This window comes from Haliotis asinina, chromosome 8 (assembly GCF_037392515.1).
Source record: "Haliotis asinina isolate JCU_RB_2024 chromosome 8, JCU_Hal_asi_v2, whole genome shotgun sequence".
NCBI classification, from domain to species: domain Eukaryota; kingdom Metazoa; phylum Mollusca; class Gastropoda; order Lepetellida; family Haliotidae; genus Haliotis; species Haliotis asinina.
The window spans coordinates 54295398-54322362 of NC_090287.1; the positions used below are offsets into that span (position 1 = coordinate 54295398).

The 26965-nt window shown below is 38.9% G+C and overlaps 1 protein-coding gene across 1 annotated transcript in view; it reads right to left on the reverse strand.

The window, feature by feature from the left end:
* LOC137294363 (calmodulin-like) overlaps window positions 1–25965 on the reverse strand; it is a 39699-nt gene extending 13734 nt beyond the window's left edge. The window contains exons 1-2 of the mRNA XM_067825367.1: window positions 25612–25965; window positions 3944–3974 (exon numbers count right to left, since the gene is read on the reverse strand). Coding sequence (XP_067681468.1) covers window positions 3944–3974; window positions 25612–25641 — 61 coding nt within the window. The 5' untranslated portion in view covers window positions 25642–25965. The remainder of the gene's footprint in view (window positions 1–3943; window positions 3975–25611) is intronic.
* Window positions 25966–26965: the final 1000 nt, after the last annotated feature.

A 26965-nucleotide genomic window follows, 5' to 3' on the forward strand; every position in this document is an offset into this window, starting at 1 on the left:
CATCAAAGAATTTTTAGATTTCACTAAAAATCGAGTTTGCACTGTCACTTTGCTATCCATGTTTAATATATTTAATGTATGTATCATACATGTAACTGTAATAACTGAAAGTGAGCAAATGGTAATACGTATTTAATATTTGTAATACATGTTATCTGCATTATCATATATATTGCTGTGTTTCATTCATTGAATTGTCTCTCAGTTGAATTGATGATTCAAACTGAATGTCCTTTTCCTTTCCAGACACTGACAGTGACCAAGATATTAACAGCACATTCAAGGTTTGCGAGCTATTACCACCACAATGTGAGAGCCTGACTGATTCGGATTCAGATGTTTCGCCAGATATTAACCAGGACTCGCATACACCAACAAACATCTACAGAAGAACAAAGCACTTTGTGTACTGGCTAGCTCGTCTTCATTCAGTGTGCCTACTTCCTGAGCAATGCTTGTGTGCAGAGAATTCTGTTACTCTTCTCTGAGCGCCCCAGTTTCTTAATACAGCGAATTGTGTACTACTGCAACTGCCCTGTTGCATTGAAATGTGAGCTTTTCTAAGAAATGAAACAGTTGGATCATAATATTTCCAGCGTTTGTTTTTTGTTCAAATAAATATGTGATAAATATAACAAGATAATACAACATATTTCAGCTTTCTAAACTAAGCGAACTCTCATTGTCATCTTCCTTGTACAGAAACCTAGCGGAAACCTACATTACCCAAGATCCACAAGGTTTCCGCAAGACCAGAAACTTACTCACTCCAGCTATAAAGGTTTCAGTAAACTGAAACTAAATGGAAACTTCCAACTACAGTTTCAGTTGACGGAAACATGACGGAAACTAAGACTTGTTAGTTTCAGTTGTGGAAACTATGCGGAAACTCTCATTGCGCGTTTCCTGAAACTGAAACCTAGCGGAAACCTACATTACCCAGTATCCATCAGGTTTCCGCAAGAACGGAAACCAAGTTATTTTTGCTGTGATTCTTTTACGGCTTTGACATTTTAATCGACATACTGTGTGAGGAACATGCTCTTCACGTCAGCATCTCTGCATCTTCATGTCAGTTTCTATGGAGATTCCATGTTATCCAATAAGCTTTGAAAGAATAGCGAAGGAAAGCACTTTTAGCTATGACTGGATCATATCCAGATGGTTGCGGGTAAGTGTTCTTGTTTCAAACACAAGAGGGCGAGCTAATCGTTCTGTACTCTTGTGATAAATTCACTCCCAGACTTTCAGACCACAACACTGTGAAAACAAGCAACTAAGACAGAGGGAGATTCATCATACACGATTATATATGTTATGTAGGGAACTCTCTTCTAGTTGACTTATAAAGTGTTGGTGCTTCCTTTTCAAATGGTGTTATAAATTGTATAAATTGTTATAAACTACTGTTTTGAAACATAAGTTTATGATAATATACAGGTTTTGGCCAATGGCTTTTGTTTCTAATGATTTAAAATATGCGGTTTATGAGAATATGCAAGTTTTGGATCAATGGCTGTAAGTTTCAGTTCTAATGATTTGAAATATACAGTTTATGAGAATATGCAAGGTTTGGCCAGTGACTGTAATTTTTAGTCGAAATGATTTGAAATGTACGGTTTATGAGAATATGCAGGCTTTTGGCAATGACTGTTAATTTTAGTTTCCAATGGTTTCTTTGCTGGTGCAAAGCAGCAAGCTGTCTAGCGTTCAATGGGAAAATGTAAGAATGTCCAAACGGCTCGTGACGTCATTCAAATGCTGTTTGTTTAAAAACATACAAAGTATCCATCACAAAGTCCATGTTGAACTATAGCTTTTACCGTCAAACGAGAACTTAATGAAATTTACAGAGACTTTCTACAATCTAAGTAGGTTTCTGTACTGTTCTTTGAGTAAAGAGATTGCGATTGCTGTGATGAATTTGAAAGCTACAGCACGAGATGGCAGTCGATGCCAGACAGATAGGAATCTGGTCTTGACTCCTGGGAAGGGGAATTGCCTTTGCAAGAATTATCCATCTAGTAAATGCTCGACAGTCCTTTCGAATTTTCTTTGATGTTGCAGTCGTTTCCTGAGGGAGGGTTAATTCCTGTCCTGTTTTCGCAATGATTGTTTGAGATGAGTCAGTGACATGCTTGAATCCAAATTATGTCACCCTAGATCCAGTAACATTTTTACAGCCGTGGCTTTTGTGCAAATGATTTACTTAGTTCTTTCTTCACGTTCTTCGAGACCTTTCAACAAGTAGGGCACATGGCTACGGACATGTGCCATTGCCACAGAAACAATAAATAGTATTACACATATGCACTTGAAAAGAAACAAATGAAAAAAAATATTCCAGGTCATTGGAATCACGTGCGATTTGACCTGTAAAAGTTTTGGAAAATCCTGTCCTGATAGTTTACCTTTACAAAAATAACAGTGATTCGCAGCGGAAATGAAATAACTCTGTAACTACATCTTTATTTGGAAAAATGGCATGTTATGTCTAACTATTGATCCTTTAGCAGCAAGCTTTAGATATATGAGGCATGGTCTTTAATTTTGTTCAGGTCAAAACGACATTTGCCCTGCGGTATAATACGATTTACAAATACAATAATTGCTTTCCATTGATCGCTTTTTTTCCACGTATATATGTGGTTGTTTGTTTTAATTTCTCTTGGGAGATATTGTGTATTTGTCCACCAGATGTGATCGGCTACCAGACTGATGCAGTTTCTCCAATGGAGGTGATGCCAGGTAGGCTTGATGATGCATAATGATGGCTGTGATACGTGGTGATGTCTGGTGATGCTTGATGATGCTTGTGCTTGCCTAGTGATATTTGTGCTTGCTTGCAGATGCCTCGTGATGCGCAGTGATGCCTGGCGAGGCCTCGTGATGCTCACTGATACTTGGTGGTGCATGGTGATACTAAGCGATGCTGGTGATGACTGTCATACTTGGTTATACTTGGCTATGTTTGGTGATGCTTTGTGATGCTTCTTGATGCCTGGTGAGTGTTTGTGATGCATGTAATACTTGTTGATGCCCATGATACTTGCCGATGCTTGGTAATGCTTCGTGATGCTTGATGATGCTAGTGCTTGCTTGATGATACTTGTGCTTGTTTGAAGATTCCTCGTGATGCTCAGTGATGCCTTGCAAGGCCTGGTAATGCCCAGTGATGCCGGTGATGCCTGGTGATGTTTGGTGATGCTAGGTGAGGCCATGAGGTGACTAGTGGATCTGGTGATATCTGGCACACTTTAAAATCTCTGGAGATCGTTGACAATGGTTCCTGATTATGATAACCTCAACCATTTTCACGCGGCTAATGGATGGACCCATGCAGTACCCACAGACTACATCGCCGAGGAACGTGATTTTGGACTTTGGTCCATTAGTCGCCTATGAAGACATTTTCACAGATGTCAGTTCCCGCAAAGACAATCACTCAGTACCTCATGGTAGTGATATCCGTTGTCTCCGATCTTTTGCGAAGTCGGCTCAATACATACATAAACAATGTACATACATTTTAATGCCCAAATGTGGCCAAAGACATTTAAAGAACAATAATATGTAGGTGAGACACGTAAAGTGACATATCATCGATCAAACAGGAGATTGTCTTCCTTGGGGAGGGAAGCGACCATTCCACGACAAATGGTCTATTAACTCGTTCGGCGTGCTGACTAGGACCAGACAAAGTGAACATGAATGTGAGACAGCGTTATTTAAAAATAACCACTTTTTGCGAATGTTTTTCTGATTGATACATCGAAGTGCATCTGCCACGGTATGGCGTTGATTATAACGATGCTTCCTAAATCCTCCATAAGAAATGCATTTGCTCTAATATTTTACGAAAAAGGTGTTCGAGAAATCCAGAAAATGCTGGTAGAACAATTCGATCCAAATGGGATCATGGAAATAAGTTTGATGAACTTACCATCGAGCTGTTCCTTCGACAGTTCCTGTTGCTGAAAATGAGAAAAGAAAACATTATACAGGCGGTGTAAATAAAGGTATACTTCTGTAATTATATTAAACGTGATTTCCTTAATTTGAATAGTACCTGATTGCAATATTCCACAGACATTTCGACATTGGCATCACATAATTGGGACTGTCCTCTCATTTGTGCGAAAAGTCGTCCTTAGGACCAAGAGTACCCCGTATTTACGATATCGATGCACGTAATGGCGGGTTAGCTCTCGTCGAATCAAGCTGTGTTACACTAATGGTGGAGTTGCACCTCCAATGATGTTAAAACTGTCCTTCGACTGATGGTTGAGATGAACGTGTGTTACCACTATTAGTCAATGATTTCGGGAATTCTGTGCTTCCACTATTGTTTAAACAACACTCCTACTTATGGTTAAGCTGTATTTCCACTATTGTTTAAACAGTGTTTCTACTTATGGCTACGCTATGCTTCCACTATTGTCTAAACAGCACTTTTATTTATGGTTAATCTGTGCTTTCCTTATTGTTTAAACAACACTGTATGAAGCTGTACTTCCACCATTTGTTCGTATATCGCCCCATTGATGGTTCAACAATTCTCTACACGCGGTTAAGCGGTGCCTTTACTGGTTCCATTTTGTTTCCACTATGGAAACCTATACTGACAGACACAAAATACATAATACGTTTAAGCTGCTAGTACACTCATTGTGAAACTGCAATTCCTCAGTGGGTTAAACTTTTCATTCGCTGAAAGTTCATCTGAGCTTCAAAAGATGGTTAAACCAAGCTTTTACAAACGATTGAGCTGTGCTTCCTTGGAATATGTAACTGCTTCCATTGATGGTTTAGTGGTTCAGTGTCTCCTTTGATGGTTCAACCATGTCTTGGCTTGGCGCCAGACAAAGGAGTTACATGACACTAACGCCTGCACCAACGATGATTCGTCTTGGACACTTAGTAAACACCTCACATAGTGCTGCTTTCAGTATCAACCTGTTCATTGGGAAACCTGTCTGTCTTAATCACAAATAAGAACACACTAAAGTGATTTACTCTTTTTCTTTCTTTTTCTCAAAGTAAGGGTGAGGAAAATGAAATGTGTCTTTTGAAAAGACACGAACTTTTTTTTACGAGAAGCTTTTTGGAAACATTTTCGTTTGTCTGTCCTTTTAAGGATATACTAAAATATGGAGCAAATTTTCAGAATATAATTGAAGCTGATAATTCTTTTTGGAAAGGTGTCTTAAAGGCATGGGAATCATATTGCATCAAAAATATTATAGATGCAGAACATGAATGAAATCGTATCTCAGCCTTTGTGGCTTAATAGCAATTTCAAAAACATCATCAGACACTGGGCTAAAAATGGAATCTTGACGATTAAAGATCTGCGTGATGAACATGGGTTTACATCCTTTGATCATTTGAAGCTTAAATTTGATATAATAGGTACTCACTTAGATCTTGGATATGTTACATATACATATTACCTGAACCTTGGAAAAAGACTATGAAGAAACATGGATGCATAAACATTAATGACCCTGCCATAAATTCTCTCCAGAAGGATTTCATATCCCCAAGAAAAGGTTCAAGGGTCTTCTATGATAAATTGCTATCTGAAAATGTCAAATCTCACATGTGCCAAAAATGGGAAACATTAATTGATTTTAAAGATTTTGATTGCGTTTGATTTTTGATACTTGCAGAAAGAAATTAAAAGACATGAAACTTCTAGATTTTCAATATAAATTTCTCAACGGAATTATTTATACCAAAAAGGAACTTTTTATAATGAATCTGGTTGACAATACCATATGTTCATTTTGTGATGATTCTGTTTGGACCTTATGCCATGTATATTGGGACTGTGATGAAACCGAAACTTTCTGGAAGAAACTTGAACAGTGGATTAAGAAACGTATGTAAAGACGTATTTTGACAATAAAATTGATTTGGTTTGTCTTGCTAGGTAAGAGTCCATTACTGAATCATATAATCTTATCGAAGAGGTATATTTACACTTGCTCTTTGAAAAAACAATTCCAAAAGTTGTCAATTACTTGAAGATATTGAGAGCCATATTTACCACTGAAACATTCATATCCTGAAGGAATAATAATTGTGAAAGCTTAAGCTTTATAGCCAAATGGGTTTTTCTAGTCCCTGAATTTAACCCGGACTAACTGCTAAATCAAAACATGTTACTGACATTGATAATTGATGTACTCATTGTACTCTATCTGTATTGAGCCGACAGTTGTTATCTACACATATTCATCTTTATGCATTCGCATATTTTTCTACTCAATATCTTGGGGACAATCAAAATAAAAAAAATAAGAAAAGAAATAAAAAATTGAATTAAAACCCCCCAATTTTTCTTGACAGATGTTCAGATTTTTGTACTCATTTTAAGCCTTGGATGATTTTTTTACATTTTGCTGTTCAATTCGTATTATATCTAAGTAGTACAAATTAGTAAGAGAACCACTAATGAGTGAGTGAGTGAGTTTAGTTTTACGCCGATTTTTAGCAATATTCCAGCAATATCACGGCGGGGAAACCAGAAAATGGGATTCACCCATTGCAAACATGTGGGGAATCGAACCCGGGCCTTCCGCGTGACGAGCGAACGCAGTAACCACTAGACTACCCCACCGCCCCGAACCACTAATGAAGAAAAATCCATATCGGTTCCATTTTAATGGTCCGTTTGGGGTGATTGAATATTGTGCTTGTTCAGATAATATTAAGCTTAAGAAAAACACGCAAAGAGAAAATATTTGCTATTACAAAGGTATTATAGCAATGAAATTCTTGACATATTCTCAGAGAGAAAAATATTGCTCTGTCTGCCAGGCTTAAAGTAATTGCGCAAACTATGTTTCCACTAATGGTTAAACAACACTTTTACTAACGGTTAAGCTGTGCGTAAGTAAGCTATACCTCCATTAATAACTAAACATCACTTCCGCTTACGAGTAAGGCGTACGTTCACTAATTCTGTGATTATAGTAATGGGTCTGATAATTCCAGTTGTCAAACGCATTGTGAGAAAACTTACTGCTTTGCCTGCCATGCTAAAGTAATTTGTGTTCCTAAGAGGATAATGAAATCCACGGACAAACAACTGTGAATGTTTTAGGTTTACCTTTGATGTCGGATATGATTCTTTTGATATGTAAATGAATACATCTCACTGAAACACCTAATTGCATTTGATTGTTGATTTTTCGTAATCATCTGAAACTTACACTTTATCGTGAAGGTCTCTGTAGGCATTTCCATCAACTTGACTTAGTACTCAAAGCATTGTCACGCAAAATACTTAATAGGCGCGCACATTTCTAGCTCATTTCATCATTCAAAGTAAATGAATTCTTGTATCATAGCATATTCTGCAAATGGACTATATTGAGTGAACAATACGTTGTGGCAACAGTTGCGAATCATGGCGGGTGTAAGAGATACAAGTAATTGTTATTTTGAACAAACACCAGACACTTAATGACTACCTCATAAATTTCAGTTTCTTTACAACAAGCAGAGATTTGAATGCATAATGCCATTTAGAAAGATTTCTAATGCAACATAGGTTATATCTGAGATTACACTTTCACAGTAAAGTATAGTTTCTGGTACTTTTGTTGGGTTGAGTCCCGTACGGGATTCGAAACCTTCCAGACCTATTTGAGACCGCGGGCGTGTTTTTTTTTCAAAAGTAGCATTGACAACAATCCAATTATGTTGTGACTAGAAAAACAAGTCCAAGGTATATATTTATTACACGATTGTGGTTAAATTGTGCTTTGACTATTTCTTAAAGAACCCATCTGCTTATGGTTTATGGGTAAGTTAACATTCCAGCCTAGGTTAAACAACACGCATGGCATAGAATGTGTCAAAATGTTAAACCTCCCATCGATATTATTCTAGCCATATTGCAACGAGAGAATGTATACGTACACAGGTCCTGTATGATTACATAATTATTTTTTTAATTTCGTATATACGTATATGCGTTATATACCAGCATACGGAATGAAATGTATAAAACATTGGAGAAGATAGTAGTAACAGGACCGATCGCAAGGGTAGACAGAACTTTCACTGCTACTGCTTGATATTGTGAAACCCTTGCATATGATAGCGAACAAAATGATGATGAACTTTTCATCGAAAGGGATAATGTCGTCCTCATCCTAGCAGATATTCAAAAGCAAGCTGTGATCATCGTAAAATAACTTCATCAAGTCTCGGCTGACACTCCGAGAAGGTGTGAGTGAATGTGTCAATTCCTGCATGCATGTCCATCTAGACGTACATAAGATTCGGAGTAGAATTTTACATGGTGGCATTACTACCCAACATAAGGGTTTGACTAAAGAGCTGCTTTAGTTGCATTTGCTCTTCCTGTTATGCCTAAATGACGTAGTAATTAGCTAAAGACGATGAAGAAAGATCATTGTACACTTTTAAAATGTCAAGGATTATTGGATGACTCAGTGAGGCAGTTTGAGTGCCTGGAGGCAAGACAAAGAGTCTGAAAAGATGATTAAGTTTTCACAATGGTTTTCCTGTTTGATAGAGGTCTTAATGAGAGATCTGACACCAGCATTGAATACTGCACCATTATCTGGGATTCTTGAGGAGGCATGGATCCAGTGGAAGTAGCATCGACAACTTTGCCTTGGATCCATATGTGAAATGGATCGGTAATCTTTTTTCGAAATTGGTTGTAAAAAGATACTCCTGTTGGAACACCAAAGGGTTTGTTTCATTTAGAAAAAATGTAAAAATGTTTGGTGAAGGTAATATACTGAGTCAAAAAAGAAACTTCACATTCTCTCTTCAGGGCACTATAAAAGAACAAGAGGTGGTAAGATGGTTAAATTGTTATTATTTCATTGCTGAGATCTGCGTGATGTACACGATACACTGAGAGTGCCACAATCAGTTCCATTAGGCTACACGGCCGTTCCAAAACATGGGTATACAGAATATCAAGTCACAATATGGAGTCGTAGATTGGCAGCCCGCAACCGATTTCAAAAGGTCTGTGAAGATTGTCGATCTACAAAATCTCAGCCCTAGTTGGTGTAGTCGGCAGAAATCTGTCACGTAGGTGACGTAGAACGATTTGACGGTCTTCTGCTCGATCTTCCTGCTTGCAACATGCCAACGGCACGTTCACGTTGCACATTTGACAATCGTGGCATTTAAAGTACCTTTATAACTGTGGTTTAAAAGGTTTTTTTTCAATTCTCGAGGCCAGTGCAAACACGTGCAAATGAAGAACACTTCGATGTGAAGATCACGTGATCGACTGCACGTGCAGAACCTGATTTGGCACTAACGTCATTTGCACGACGAATGGATAGGTATGAGTGGGTTTTGCTAACATTTTTCTAGAGTCGAAAGATAGGGATCCCATTTCGGATACATAGATGTATCATCAGAGATACGCTATTCATTATTTGTAAAAATAAGATTTTGTGAAGTTTCTTTTTTGACTCAGTATATTTACCTCAGGTTCTGGAAGTCTGAACTTCTTCTGAGCTTTTTTTTCATCGCTTTTTCAACTTTATAGGTTGCATTGACATATTTGATGATTTGTTTCGGTAAGTGCATACCGAAAGGTATCAGAATCTACAAAGTTGCGTTTTACGTTGCATGTGATCTTTAAGGTTACTCAGGTAAAAGTAAAATGAAATTTCCTAGCTGAATGTGTACAAAATTCACCTCATGTTGCTGACAGTGTTGTGCAGTGTCGATGTCAATGCAACTGAGATGGAAGATCTCCAACGGCCAATCAAACACCCTTCCATATCCGGTCGCTGATTATATCGACCTTGTTGTTTCCACCGTTAACGATGTCGCTCACAGAAGCAGGACGTTGTATGGCAACGGATCTCGTCTGATAGGCGCCGATCAAACACGCGCGTACGTTGATGGTGGGTCGTTGTGTCGTGTTAATGCGCTTCATAGCTACATTGATAACATTATGAAATGATACAGTCTCGAGGTCCTCGATCAAGGCAGAACAGAGGGACGCTGTAGAAAGGATCGGTTGTGGTAGAAAACACTCAAGCTTAGGAACCATTGTAATGGGCCATTATACGATATGCGTCGACACACATAAAGGAAGAGTTCAACGCGCTCTCTACATCAGTATAAAGTCTGAATATGTTTGAAATAATGATAATGTCTTTGATAATATGAATGGTCTTACAAGGGAAACAGAGATCTTTCTCTCTCATTTTTAAAAAAAAAATGACCCGTCACATCCCAATGTTAACATTAAAATGTTGACTGTGTATCAAACAAGCTGAGACTGTTCAACGCACTGTTAATGGATGTCCTTTCCTGGCACAGACAATATGTCTTGCAGTTTTATTATCGTCTTGATCCCGAGGCCTAACATATCTAGGTAGTCATGGAAAATGACACCTTTAATTTTTTGGAAAAAGCTATGAATTTCTGCCAACAGATGTGGTAATCTTTTTGATAAAGCCAAATGAAACTTGTTATGCTATTGAATTCTCTTCCTCTTTTGACAGCAATGTAATTGGAAACAAATCAAGAAAAACATGATAAACATGAGGAATACCGCCTTTTAAATGTTTTGCTTGCTTGCTGTCTTCCATCGGGACCACGTCCTTTCTGACACCCTAGGGTATGCAGAAGGCTGCAATGTTGGGGACTATTCTCCGAGACGCTCTTGGTGGGTACGACTGGGTGAAATCGTAAAGGGGGCCTTGAGCTTATGATGAACCTACCCAGCCTGCCTATACCAGGAATAGAATACCCGATCCCCTCCCGCCCCCTTCCCCCTCAAAAAACCCCAAACAAACAACAAAACAAACCAAAAACAAATAAAAAACAAAACAAAAAAAACAAAAAAACACAAAACAATAAAAAAAACAAAAAACAAAGCAAAAACAAAACAAAACAAAAAATATAAATAAAAAACCCGAAAAAACAGCGCTCCGAATAGAAACAATGCCAGTAGCGACGATGGTGATGATTTGGGATGCCGTTTATTTTCTTCTGTTATTGCCGCACTACTTTATGAACACAAGACAATGGAGCTTTTGGAACTGCCACTTAAATGAAATGTGGAGTAACACTGCATCCCTACCCCTTCCTATCGTTACGTTTTATCTGTTACTAAGGGGACAAATCACACGGGGCCGGCAACTCACATAGCTCTGTCTGATGGAGCATGTGTTGCAGAGGTGTGCGACAGACTCTCATCAGCCAACAGTCTCAAACGTTAGCGCTGCACGGCTATTGGAATAAGTGATACACTACATGCTTAATTTGTTTTCCAATCGATTTTCATAGCTGGACACTGGTTCAAAGGGTGTCTGATTCATGAAATGGTCTTGTGGCTTGTTTTATAGAAATAAACTGCACTGCACCACACAGGTGACGTTATTCAGAGACACACTTCCCGACATCTCGGTGGGTTGCCTACTTCAGGCTAACTGCCATCTGTTGTGCAGGTGATTATGATCAACGTTTTAAACTGACTATGATCAGTCTCTGAAACTGTCTTTGCTTTTGCCATTTATCGTTTATATGATGGTTGAACTTTGAATCTAGCGTTGCGAAAACATGAACAATATGTTTGAGTGTGAAACACCCGAAAATGGTTACTTATTGTTGAAAATGATGAAGTCACCAAATGATAAAAAGTAAGGATTACATGATGTGATCAAAACATGACTCAAACATTTGATCCAAATAGTAATGCCACCAGATTATCAGTAAAATGATTTACCTTGCAAATAAAATTGACCAAACAGAATGATCAAAACACTGATGGGACGAAGAGATCAAAACATTACATTTACTGACAAGAAACTGGGTTGGCATTAGCTGTTTAAAATACACAAATGCCGTTTTCAATTACAATAGTGGTGATAACATGTTATATAGGTGTCCGATTCGTGAGTTGGTCAATGGTCAATGTTGATGCAGTTAATGGAAAACGCGTTGACACCAGCTGGCCAAATACTGAATATGGATGACATACGTTCAGAATAACCGGACACTATATTTCATTTTAACACTTAACCGCGAAAATAGCAACAACCGAGACAAGAGTGCATTCAATTTATGCACTCGTCCCTAGAGCTGTTCATCATAGGACACAAAGCGGTTCGTCTTAGCTGGTTTATATGTGTCTTTCATCAGACCAATGCCCGAATAACAAATATGTCCGTATCTCCTTCACCGCTCTATGGGATTAAGCCAGTGCTAAAATAGGCGCAGAGTCCGTCAAATGGTCTTTACATAATTGTTTCAGAGAAACACGGTCTTTGCAGTCCGCAGAGCGCATATATCATGACGGTCACCAATCAGTGATTTAGTCTTTACAGACTAAAATTCTTTGGGGGGGGGCTAAGTGTTCTCAACTGTTTGATGCTAATCTTTTAATATTCACAATATTAATGTCAGATACTATTAATGTTATTCATACATTACTATTGCTCATTAAACGTACACTTCAGATGGAGGTTGTTTAAGATTTTTAATAGTAATCGTTCATGTAAATAACGAGAGGTATTCATAGTTTGTAAATACAACGATCTAAGACTACGTAGATGATGTCAATGAAGAAATGAGCCAAATTGTTTAAAAGGCCGCTTAAAATAAACGTCATGCTCATCACTATAATGTTGTACAGACACTCGAGATAGGAATCCCTGGCTCTCTGCAAACCTATCTCTTGTCTGTTATCATTTAGATCAATAGAGATAACTGTCCTCGGAAAAATTGCTGTCAGACAATGTGAAGTGTCTAAATGCTGGCGTGGACGCAAAGGAAATCCGAACCACCGGATGCATTGGACTTCCGATCTTCGTATTACCTTCCATGATTGGGAAAAACGAATATAATAAGCGTTTTATATAGGCTGTTCGAAGGGTAAATTGAAATGTCACCCCAATGGTTGACCGCTAGGCAATAACTTGGCCACACGAAATAGTCTTCATTACCCCGGGAACATCATGACATATTCATGTGGTATGGGGCCAGCTGCTTGATATTATATGGGAAGGTGGGCCGTTGGGTTACTCTGTGGAAATCATAATTTGTCTTTCAAAAACACACCTGTAAGAAAATGGAAAGCTCGGTCGACAGTTAAGTAATTTCAGGAAGCCACACATGCTGTTTTTCGATCAATGATGCCGAAATTAATGCCTGGAATTAATCTCTAAATAAACTTTCAAACTTTCAAATACTGATCTCAATTCCCCAACAGCTCTTTGTAATGTCATGGAAACAAATAAGGGAACACCCACAGTGCAATATATACCAGGTGAAGAAATCCGGAAAAAAATAAAGAGACGCTTGTACTTTCATGTGTTCCCTTATTCCTTTCAGCTCTGCTAATAGAGCCAACAGAACTGTAAGAGAGCATAGCTGCAGTGGATCATGTTGTCACTGGTAGAATGAAAAGAGGTTTCGGGACTGAAATAATATCTTTTATGCCAGTCTGTTGTCATCCATTTTCTGACAAGCCAAAATCGTAACGTTTCTTTCCGACAATGCTTCATATATACTGAAAGGCAAAAGAAACGTGGTAATATTGGAAATAACTTTTATGTATCAGTGGATTATTTGAACCTATTTTTGAAATATACACCGGAAGTCAAGTTTTGGGAAAACATGAACCGTGGCCGTATAGCCTGTTTGTTCAATCAATGTATTGTCTGAGAAAGGGAAGAGTTCACATAAACACAACACTGAAATTGAGATCCATGTTCATCATGCTTTCTGTCAGGCCGGCTTGAACAGCAATCGTTCACTTGTTTTCTGAACACAACGTTAACGGCGGCTATGGCTAGGTTAACGAGAAATCATCATCATCATCATCATCATCATCACAATCATTAACAACAACAAACCATTGGACGCCTACACAATCTCAAGCGACGTTTCTTTTGACGCCGTGTATTAGTTCTATTACATGTGTAAACATAACTATTAATTGTTTGATCAAAGAACTGGATGAAAAATATTGCTGTGTGTGAAAACGAATATGCTGATACACATACACACACACATCCGTCGATATAGCTAAAGTATAGCTGAAACACAAGTATCGGTACATTGGCGAGAATGCTACTCCATATCCAGTGGAAACTCTTCTTCGAGCTCTGGGCTCGAACTTTCTGCAGCTAGAAGTAAAACAAAAATAAAATAAAATAAAATAAAATAATGAATAAATATCGAATTTCAGCATAGAGGTTTACATTAGACCTCAGGTCACTTAAGCCTCGCTACTCACATTAAGTCATGTGTGGCAAGAGTGATGATTGGAATGAGTCATATTTTCCTTCATGCTGAAACTATTTTAGCAACCCAAGCAAACTTTTCTACATGTCAAGCACCCTTCAAGGAACAATCGAGTAGGAGCAGGCCCTTCCACGAAGATTTCAAAGACCGCCATGACTCAAATCAAGGTTTAATCAACGTTACAACTGTCAAAGCCTAGAGGAGACGTTTCCCTTCGTTGTTTAGCTGACATATGGAGGACATTTCCACAGTAAACGCAACAGTGACAATCATGCCCAACGAAACTTCATATCTGTGTACATAATAATTGAATAATTGAATAATTGACGAGCCTTAGCATGAGTTTGTGATGGTGTCATTAATGTCAACACACACAGCTGGAACCATCACATTTTGGTAGGTTGGCTGGTTGGTCCGTTTGTTTGTTTGTTCATTATTGGCGTATTACGGCGATATGTAAATAATAGAGTCTGGACCAGACAATCCAGTGATCAAGGTTATGGACATCGATATACGCAATTTGGAAAAGATGACATATGGCAACTGTTCTCATTGGTAGTTCCCTCCATCATGCAGTCATTCTCGTATCATACAGTCGGATATTTATAAGTAAAAGCGTTTCTGTGTTAAGCTAATGAATATGGAAACGATATTTTGCAACATATTAATGTTGTTTTGTCATTCGAAAACAGAAAACATCAATATCGGTAATATCTTCAAATGTTTATGTGTTGATTTGTATACGTTCAGTACATCCGGTCAATGTTAGCTGTGTGCTTTCATATTGAACAACCCATGTGAACACGAATAATTTCTGTTATTTTTTCTGAGTTTAATAGGATCCCATCCTGTGTTTCCATTTGTCAAGCATATCAACACGATCACAGGGCTGATGGATGTACCGACCTGATGTATTTGTCTTGCTCTACATCCCAGTCAAATTACCATGACAGTCTGTGTGTACACTATTTGACATGATTTAGTCTAATCAGCGTCTTATCTGCACCGGAAGTGGTTGTGTCACTTGACCTTGAATTGATCGAAAACGCGCGTGCTGAAGTTAATACATTGCTCTGTTTGTAAACATACTACCAACACAAATATTAAATATGCAGACTGACGTTGTGGACGAACGACAATGGACGTGCTCATCTGTTAATAATGATCGAGATGGATGTGTCATGAGATTCAGAACGAAATGGTTTTACTTTGGACGTTTGGTTTGGTGAAGTCTCTGGTAGGATCATTTGGGGTATCATATTATTAAAGTACTTGTTTTTGATTCATCAAAATCTGTAAGGATGCTGTTTGTCCATTGATTTTCTGGTCCATCCTTTGATTGCCTTTTGTGGCACATGGTAGGGCGGCGGCCGGTAACGTAACCAATACTTACTGACATAAGAGACATATTCATATATTCCGTATAAAATTCCAACGCTACATATTAAAACCTCTAAAAGAATTATTCTTTTTAAGAAAATCATCTATCAACTAAAATGAATAATTTCATTCACAAATGGAGCCTTCTCTCTTCAGAACTTAGACGACTCTAAACTGTATTGATTTGTACCTGACATTATCTAATAAAATATCTGTTTAATGATTTATGCATGTTTATAAATAAATGTATTTAAATGTGACCGGTATATTATGTAACAATAGTACTTTATGTCGTATATGTCACAGCTTTGTATGTTTGTGATATTATAATCTTGGGAACCAATAAAACAACAACAAAAATGACCCAAACAAATACTTACTGTATATGAACATTGCGCAAATGGCTGATACAAACAGTAAGGCAGGACATGCTGAACCTTTTCGCAAGCACCTGTTGTCATCACTGATGCTCAATGATTCATATCCAATGATATTCTGTTTAACAATTGACGTGCATTTGCGTATGGTCGGGTAGCAGGAGGGTACACTCATCTTTCCACTGTTTATCACAGATCCACTGACATACGACCATGGTATTGTAAGAGTCGACTCTGACACCTACTTCTTAAGGATTTTGTCGCTTCTAGCAGTTTGCGAATGGTTGTTGTGAATATCTGTATCTGGACATTTCATAAACTCAAGTTTTCAGTGTAAGATGACGTTATCCATAATGGCTAAAATTTCAGTAAAAATAATAAACGCCATTAAAATAGTTATGCATATATTACAGATGCTGAATAACCCTTTCATTGACTCAGGGTGGGTTAACCAACTGAAATATCTCAACGAAACAATTGAGATATATATTTTATATTATAAAATAATATAAAATAATTTATAATTTGTTACCACATGAAATGTCGAATATATGTACTCGCTTTATGCAGGTGTAGAATACCCATGCACCCGATATAACATAACGAAATTTAAATTGTTTGCCCGAGGCATTTTATTTGAGAAATAAATGCAAAATGCAGTCTTCTTTACTGATCTGCTTCACGAAGTTTTGTGAGCCGGGATTTGAGAGTTCAAAAGATTTGGAAGCGATTTCCATATTTAGGCGAACCGTGTTTTAAGGTAATATTTCCTAAGCGTTTAATGAGTTGTGGACGCGGGAAATGTTTGCTGCGTAATTACTCCAGGGAGAAGCTTGGAGCTCATCCAGCAGAAATTGGATAATGGCAAACACGGCGTTATATAATCTCCGCTGCGAGCAGTACTACAGATCAAGGTTTGGCGTAGTATACTTTCGACACAAACATTGATTTTATTATGTGCTTCACTGTTTAAACCAGATGACACGAATACAGATTTCTCTACTGATCAGCAGGTCTTTTTGGTTGTGTGGTTGGGTATTTCTTCCAGGACAAAGAGTAATCGTGTGCATGCCGCTTTGAACAGCACCAGTGTCTAATAACGTCATTGGAGGTTCGGAAGTGAGGCTTTTTGAAGACTATTACCATTTTGACGAATTCTCACCAGCACACCTATGGTGCAGGCAAACCAGGAACAAGACAAAAATATGATTCGAACCCGTGATTATAAGATTCTAAGTGAGTGAGTTTTGGGCCGCTATTGGTAATATTCTAGCAATACCAAGGCGGACAACATCAATGGGCTTCACACATTGTGTTCATGTGAAGAATCGAACCCGGGTCTTTGGCTTGAACCAAGAAGCTACGCCTTAGCCACTAAGCTGTCTCACAGCCCTATATGAATTTGAAGGTGAATTAGCCATAGGACTTGGACGAACGTGCCATGCGTTCCTTGGTTGTCAGATTGATGTTTGTGTTTTGATCAGATCTACACCCATCAATATTCCAGCTATGTGAACAAATATAAGAAGTGTTAGAACACTGCGACGTAACGATGTTGACAGTCCAGTCCAACGTCAGAATATATAGTGTATCTGAAATATTGCAGAGACTAAAGACCAAAACTAGCTTTAAACTGGATAACAATGATGATCTAAATAATATTTTATGATTTTATTAACAAATTTTTAAAATGTTTTTCTCGAATTGATTTCATCGGAAGTTCTCTTGAACTTGATATCGTTCGCGACTTCACGTGTTGTTCGCTATTTCTTCTGACCCGATCTCTCTTCAAAGCAAGCTCCAGTATTACAGAGATCAAGACCAGCCACTCAAGGCTACGGTTGCTATTATCATCTTTGATAAAAAGAGTCCATTCAGGAAAGAATCAGCGGCAAATGCGCATCACCAATAACAGCAGGCCATGGACCAGGTCGCCTGGCGCAACCAACCTACTCATCTTCCTGTTGTGTAAAGCCGCATGTACCTCGTGATCCTCTAAGCTTATTATCGGGAAAATGTTCCTTAGGATTTTGCAAGATTTAACATGGTTTTTGTGCTCGGTGACATCGGGACTTAGCGCTGCAGGCATGCGGGATTAATCCATCCTTGTTATTGGGATGAGGTCTCAGTCTACAGAGTTCTATTTTAAATAAGCGGTTGAATATGTTTCCACTTTCTCTGGCATTACTTTCTGTGAGAAAGGAGTGCATGTTGTTTTACGCCCAGACAATCAGCAGTATGATTGCAGCCTGTTTTGAAGCATATACTCGGACAGATTAGTGGCTGCGACTATGAGGACACCCGGTGCCCTATACTAAAAGGCACACCTGACACAGCTTATAGAGAATCCTTACCAGTGAGTGAAAAATTCCAAGTAACAAAACTAATTACACTATTTCCAAAATGAAGTTTACAGCCTCCACAATGAAAACATGACGATGGCTTTACTGGCAATATGACGTTACTTGAGAATGCTGCCATCTAATTGGCTCGAATCACCTCTGTCCACCGTTTTGTTTGGGTACACATCGTCCGCTAAGGGTTCAATGCGATGTTCAATAATTGACCCAGACGTATATAAGTCGTACCAAAGCGTGCCATTTCGTGATAATGCGCACCATTTTCGGTCAGGCATTGTGTGCAAAGTGCATAAACAAGACGCGAACAGTGCGCAAACGAGGCTCCACGACGAATTGTGCGGAGGCCAAATATGTGCAAGTGTCAGGGTGGCATTATTCTAATGTTTTCACCTATTCATGTATGATACTAAGAGTTCATGCTAAATACTGAAAGATCACACAGGTGTCAGCTTTCAATGTAAACAGAGCCAGCTTGAATAGCTCATGATTCTTTCAAAATAGAATGGAAGCTTTTCAAACACTCGACATCGAGACTATAGTCAGAGTGACTTTTTGAGCGCCCCTTGTAGATCCACTCAGCATTAAAGATGTATTTAGCAGGAATACTACTGACGTAGTACAAGTTAAGGGTGAGTATGGCAAGGCACTTACAGACCTCACATATATTAGGCTTGTAAATCAGTGAGGTTACCGAAAAATAAAATATTTTGTAATCTTTTAAAAATAGCGGTAGATTGAATGTCAAAAAAGGTTTTCTGCGGGTTTGTTCCCAATTTCACGTAACAATATAAAACTTTGAGATGATATTTTCCAGCACAAATCTCCCTCATAGATACCAGTGTTGCGCCTATAAAATTTCCAATTCGAACAACAGAGTTCACATGACCAAAGAGGTTAACCAGTCATCAATCCGAATAGGTAAGGATGTTTCATCAGCTTATCGAATCAATGATGACATGTGACATTTGAAATTGTTGTTCCGGTATTATGAGACAGTGGCAGCCATTGATTGAAGCGCAGGTAAAATGCCGAGTGATAGTAAGGGGAATGGTTTTGAGTTATTTCCCTTTGAAGTTAACAAACACGGGACGCCCATTCGTTCTAGAAGTTTTGTCACGGGTCAGTTTCTAGAAGGTATGTGTACTTCTGTAGGAGCAATACTACAGCAACTTTTGCTTATCAGTCTCCTCGTGCACGTAACAATGACCTGGGTGCCCTTAAACCGCCCAGAAGATGGCAGGACACGAGTGGGTGAATGCGCGTCGTTCTTTTAAGTCGTAGTAAGAAATATGTCTGAACTAGATGAATCAGCGGCTGAAACACATACAAATCTGAAGCAGGTAAAGCTGAAACACATACAAATCTGAAGCAGACAAACCAATGGTTAAAAATATACGCGGCCACCTGAACCAGACAAACCAGTGGCTAAAATATACAAATCTGAACTAGCCAAACTAATACCCGAAATCACTAAAACCGTCAACCTCATCGTCAACACAAACGACAATCAATAATTGTTACAGAACAAGACAACATTTGCCAAAAACAAGTGGTGGCGGCTTTGTACTGTCAGTGGGAATCTAGCTTGTTTCTTTATCTAGAGCGTTTATGTGTATAAAACCCTCCAAACGAACAAAGAATCTTAGATCGTGATCTGGACGTCTTCTGTCAAATAGAACGCATATTAAGATAACTTAGAGACTGCATATGGAGATATATGGAAATTTGGTAAAATCATTAACAAATCGATAAAGAAAGACGCCAAGGACCCATGACATGAGACACCTACACTGTTAGTCGGGGAAAAATCAATAAACATTGAAGTCTGGAACAGCGTCTTGTTGTAAACACGTTCCTGTCGACGTTGTTTTCCGTTATTCGTTCTCTGATCCTCTGTCTGATCAACATGACTGAGACCTACATTTGCCCGGAAACTTGTGATGTTTACATAATATGTTTAATCACGGTTCTTTGCAAAGACTGATCTTTTTTGCTTGTCATTATGTATTTTGCCTTCAGCTCTGGTCATAATGTGATCTGAATGGATTTATCTGTATTGATGCCGAATAGCACATGACATGTCGTATCATATCCTATACAGTGTTTTACCAATCTATATGTCTGCACGAGTCTGAATGCTGTGTCTTCGCGTCCACTCCAAACAGAAATCTGTTGTATTTCTGTATCTTCAGTTCTTGTAATTATGACGCTTTCTAAAATAATAAAGAAAAAAGTTTGCTCTACCTCCATGTATAGTGTAATGAAGTACATACTGCCCTGAACTTTTATAACGTTAAAGCAGTCGGACGCAAACGTCCTATAATTTGTTAAGGGCAAAACTGTATTACACTCATGGGGATAAAGCGAACTGCATATCTTTCCTACGATGCCAAGTTTGAAACACGGAAATTAATCTAAGACAGAAAACACACAGAAAAGCGACGGTATCGGTGACCAAAATTAACAATCCTCGTTCAGGGCTTCCAGTGACGTGCCTGCCCCCCACGTTAAGACGCACCTTGTCGTGAAAACAAGTGATTAACCGTTTGAATACAGTCCTTGGACAATATGAACGTCGCACTTCTACGACCAACGTAAACTGAGAACGAAAAAGCCAAAAGCAGTTGACTGGTCAACCGACATTCCACGAATGCATTGTCGGACTTGGGCTCGGTCAGTGAACGTAAAAAGCAAGTTTAATGAAACTTGAGGAATTACTCATTTATTGAAATATGTTGAAACATTGTCTTTCTAGAAGCCACACAGCTCCGAGACCACTATCCCCAAAGCATATAACCACACCATTTAATTCTGACATTATTTATTTCAGTTGATATATTCTGTTCTGGGAATTCGTGTGGAAACTGTCTATATGATTTTCTTACAATAAATCTTGCAAGAATTATGGTGTTTTGCGGGAAATTGATTTAAATTGTATCTCAAATTTCTGAGATTCTTGATTATATTTACAAGACCAGCACATTATCAGACGGTCAGTGCCCAACTGCCGCCATTCAGCATATTGATGGTTGAATGTATTGCAACTATACTTTCTAAGTGCATTTACATCTCTATAATTTACTCTATATTACTTATTATTTTGATGGACCATGCATACATTATAGTATCTACGCCATAGTAACATGTCATATTTGGTATTGCGGTTAGTAAAGTACAAATTCTGGTGCCCGTCTGTTACATATGGGTTGAGTTCGATCCGGGATTCGAACCCGCACCCTCAGTGTCAGGCACATAATCGCCAGCACACAAAGACAGCCGTCTAGCCCGCTCAGTTAACACGACTTCCACAAAAACAAAAAGAAAAGAAAAAAAAGTCGACAAACTGGTAGTCTAGACTGCATAATCTGTGAATCCTCTGATGAGTGTAATCATGCTCAGCACTGTGTTTTCACAGTCTTATATCACGCAAAACCAACCAAACCATGGTCATATACAGTTGAGTTGAAAAAGAGCCATCGTACGATAACGACTATATGATACGCATTCATCTGCGAATCACTGTCAAACAGAGATTACCCCAGGTGTTGGCGAAGATATGACAACAGTCACAAACACAAAGACAAGTCAGTTGTTCATTTCAAATCAGGCACTGCCTTCCGAGTGTATACAGCAAGTCTTTTAACGGCATTACAGAATCCCATGATACAATAAAATGAACAAGAACCTTATGATGATTTTTTAATCTTGGTGGAAAAGTTGTCGCTCAAATACTGTTTTTTCGTGTTCTCGTGTTATATGATATCATTTTGGCTATATTTTTTACATGTGTACAGTGGAAACTGTCTAAACCGGGACTCATTGAAGAAATAATCCGCTTTAAATAATGTGCCGGATTGCAGAGCTGATGATAAATGTACAGGCCACGAACGGGACTGAGATTTCACGTAAATGTTGACAACTTGCCTGATTGCACAGATGTCGATTTTCACAGCTTTCACTGTATACAATAAAGAGCGATACTACAGTATAGAAAACATACAAGATACAACATACAACCTTCTGACCCACCTCTGTGTCACGCTGAACAATAAAAATAACAAACGCAGCAATTCCCGCTGGTCCAATGACACGGAAACATGCAAACAGTATATTATTCAAGGTTAATAATGTATGAACCTTCCGGGAAAAAGCGCATTTAAAAACAGTTTTGCACGACAAAGAGCATTTAGGAAAACTATCGGGACCTTATCAAGCTTATGATATCTGGAGACATATAAACCCATAGAGGAAACGTTTAAGCAAATATATCCATGTGTCCCTGAAAAAAGAGATTGTCACAAAAATGAGAAAGAGCAATCCGTTCCCACGAGAGAGTAATCAAGAACTTTCTTATTCTGAGATTAATCGGTACAGAAAAATGTTTTCAATTGATCTGTGTGGGTTATTCCAAGCGGCTGGAACTCGAGACTGATCAATCAGTGTTTGTGTTTTCGATTCTGGACTCGGAAGTCTGTGTTGTGTAAGGTTGTGTAACGGATGTGAGTCTCTTTAGTGGTCTCAACAAATAAAAGGCTCGGTGACCCGCTTCTCTCAGCTATTGATCCTGGTGGTCGGCAATTAGGACCCCAGAGATCTTGTCACTCATCGGTGACAAGACAGCGTCCTCTACGGCGACATGAACATCGTCTTTAGGGATGTCTCAACATCATAACCGACTTTCGAGGCTCTTCTGAGCTTGACCTGGTTTAAGTCAAAGGTATGTCCTGGTTTAGGTCAAGTTGATGGCTTGACCAGACATGATCGTGGACAAAAATGGTATCTGATTAATCGGTGGAGAGTTCGTAGTGCCGTGAGTGAGTAAGTTTAGTTTTACTCCACACTCAGCAGTGTTCCAGCTACATGGCGGCGGTCTGTAAGTAATCGAGTCTGAGCAAGATAATCCAGTGATCAACATGAGCATCGATCTATGCAATTTGGATACGATGACATGTGTCAACCAAGTCAGCGAGTCTGAACACCAGATCCTCCCAGTCGCCTTTTACGACAAGCACAGTCGTCTTTTAGGACAAGCATAGTCGTCTTTTACGACAAGCATAGTCGTCTTTTACGACAAGCATAGTCGTATTTTAGGACAAGCATGGATTACCGAAGATTCTAATCCGCATGTTCGTGGGTGTCGCAATTGGTTGAAGGGTGTCGCAGTACCGTTTGGGTGAAGGGTGTATATCAATTTAAATGATTCACATGTCCGTCAGTCTGTGGTTAAGATTGACGAGGTTCAGGAAAAGGAAAGAGTACTATGGACTGTAAAGGTAAGATATGTTCCAAGAGCACTACTAGCCAGAGGTTAAGAAACCACGTATTCTGCAAGCATGTTCAGTAACGTCACAAGACGACAGAACGGTCTGAGGGACTGATATCTTTGTGGAGTTGCACAAACAGAACAAGATTATCGGATGAGGCGTACCACATGTACGTATTGAGAGTTCGTGATAAAACTGTTTCTAACATTCTGTCTCGAACCCAGGAATCCGCCTTAGCAAAGTGGCCATTCATACAGAGAATGCTAGATTTACGATGCAAGTTAGGGGGTCTGACTACCCGATCCCGTTAGTCGCCTCTTGCGATAAGCATTGGTTTTGCTGAAGATCAACTCCGATCTTCAGATCTCTGATGAGAGAGAACAGTAAACGTTTGATGGTACATCACAGTACACAGCCTTGATAAAAAAATGTCGATCGAAGGTGTCGTTGTAATTCATACAGCTTTACAACAAAATCGTCTGTTCAAGTGGTCAATGAGCTTATGTGATGGTCCGTGAACTGTTAGATGCATTCGGGTGTCAACGTATTGGTTAAAGATAGGTCTTTCTTGGAAACCTTGCAATGTGAAAATTGTTCCAGAGCAATTAAGATGTGTCATCGTATACCAATTTCGGAGTTTGATGTTCATGATACTCTTGATACGGAAGTGACTTGTCCAGATTCGCGGGCCAGTGGAGTAACCTAGCGGCTAAAGCGTTCACCCGTCACGCAGAAGACCCGGGTTCGCTTCCCTGTGTGGGTACAATGTGTTTCTGCTGTCCCCCGCAGTGATATTTCTGGAATATTTCTAAAAGACCGTACTCACTCAATCCAGACTAGATCATGCACAGACCGCCCCGTATAGCTGGAATAGTGTCATGATAAAGGCAAACAAACAAAAACATTGTCAGCATCCAGTCAGACAGCTGACCTTGATAACTGAATTATAGTTCTGAAAGGTAGTCTGTTGACGGCTTCCCTAATAGTCATTAGGTTTTATCAGCGCTGTCAAATAACACAATATTTTAATTTAATAACCAGCAGTTATAAGAGTGGCAAACTTTATTTTCAATGTTATGGAAGCCCATTTCTGGTGTCCCCCGCCGTGATATTGCTGGATAATTGCTGAGAATGGTGTAAACCAATACTCACACACTAAGGTTAAGAGATTTCGAACTGTACGCTGTAACAATCTACCAACCATATAATTGTTTTTTCTTGATCAACTATGATTATGTCAATTAACAAACTATTGGAATTCTTTAATTCCCACTGCTACACAGACTGTAGAATTAATGAGAAAAATAGTGATCTGGCAATGACCTTGAATATAACATGAAAGGTCAAGCCCATTAGTGGTTAGACGGATTAGACGTCAGTTAATACATCATGTCAGCTGTGTAGGCTCTTATTATATGTATATTTAATGTCACTGGAGAGTTGGTAGTCATGACAAAAGTGACATGTCTAATCTGCGAGGAAGCATTATTGTCATGATTGCCATGATCTGTCATATCATTACGTTCCGGAGGCCATTGCCGTTTGGAGCAACCAGATGTTTTGGCAGCTAATTACATCTTGAACGGTGTACACATGCTGAGTCGTAGCAGAAACACAACGGTGCTTATATGTGTCTAGAACTTATACGTGTACGTATTCATAAATACGTATGGTTATGTTTGTTATACTATTTGGCTTCGACGAAATGCATCGGATGAAACCGTCATCACTGGAACCCACGCGTCTAATGAAGAGGATGCATATATTTGGATTCTCAACGCCATATGTAGAAACACCTTAATATTTCTCGATTTCATATAAAATCAGTTGTAATTAAGTTTGAGAAGATTTTCACAATGTAACATCAACTGATGAGATATACCAGTGTTTATATACTCAAATCTTTTTTACAAAACGATTTCAGTATGAGTTAAAGGTTATAAAAAATATGCTTACCTTTTGACTTGCTTGGCAAGAAGTAGACATGGCTGTTTTGAATAAATCAAAGTATTGGATTAATTTAGAATTCCAAATGAGAAGGCTGGTCTTGTCGTCTCACAACGCCAACAGTCGCGCATGGAAGTCCTTCCACTGTTCCTACAGTCGTCCTTATACAACTCTGTAGCGAGACTCGCGGAATGACGCGCTGAGAGAGAGAGAGAGAACCAACTGCCAGTTATAACCACTGGATGCAGTTGTTAGGAGGACAGTATCAGTAACCCGTAGATGATTGGTGGACAGCATGTGATCAGTTCTCTGGAGAGTCCGAAGGATATCGGTGTTATATGGCTTTTATCAGTTCCTGATGATGTAGGATATAATTACATATTTGCGAAGGGGTTTCAGTCAAGGCAATACCGCACCAAATCAGAATCCATAGTTCAACAAGCCCTTTCCGTACAGATTTCGGTGCAGATTGATCCATCCAACAGCTCTGATTGGATGATTTTATGTTAGATATTTTTGTTTTTTAAATGTATATCCACCCAGTAATTAATATTGAATGCTGCCTTTTTTAACCTGACGGTTTGTGCTGATTGCGATCACATATATTTTTAAACGGGTGACATTTTGTGCGGAAATGATGTTGGTCTGTTTAGCCCTCGGTACTTGGAAATGGATCTGGGTGAGGCAGACACTAAGTCAGACACTATGTACATTTATAGGTCAGACACTATGTACATTTAGTAGCTGTTGAGGGCTTAATAATTTGATACAGAAATATAACTTTTTTTTTGAAAGCAATAGGAAAATATTTGGTTTTATGTAACCTCAAAGGGCATTACTGACATTGTTATTAGATCAGTCAACCCTTAAAATACAGACTGACAACAGAGTTATGAAGGGCTGCTTGTTTCATTTTAGTGATCTGTCTGCAACTGTTCGAACTACGAACTAAGGTGATGATTACATGCATCAGTCGAATTATCGAACACGATCGCGTTAGCTGCGTCTTGCGATAAGCATGTTGCTCTCAACCAGTTCTTACCGGATCGTGACGGGTGCACAAGCGGTCTGAATGATACAGGGGGCGTGGACAGGTTTGGTGTTTTACGCCGCACACGAGTGTAAATAATCGAGTCTGGACCTGACGATCCAGTGATCAACAGCATGGTCACCGATCTGTGCAACTGGGAACCGATGACCTGTGTCAACCAAATCAGTGAGCCTGACCACCCGATCCCGTTAGTCGCCTCTTACGACAAGCATGGGATGCTGAAGGCCAGTATTCTAACTCGAACCTTCAGAGGTTCTTCTGCACTGAAGTGAGAGATATGGCCTTTATAAATGAAAACTTAATAAAAAAAGC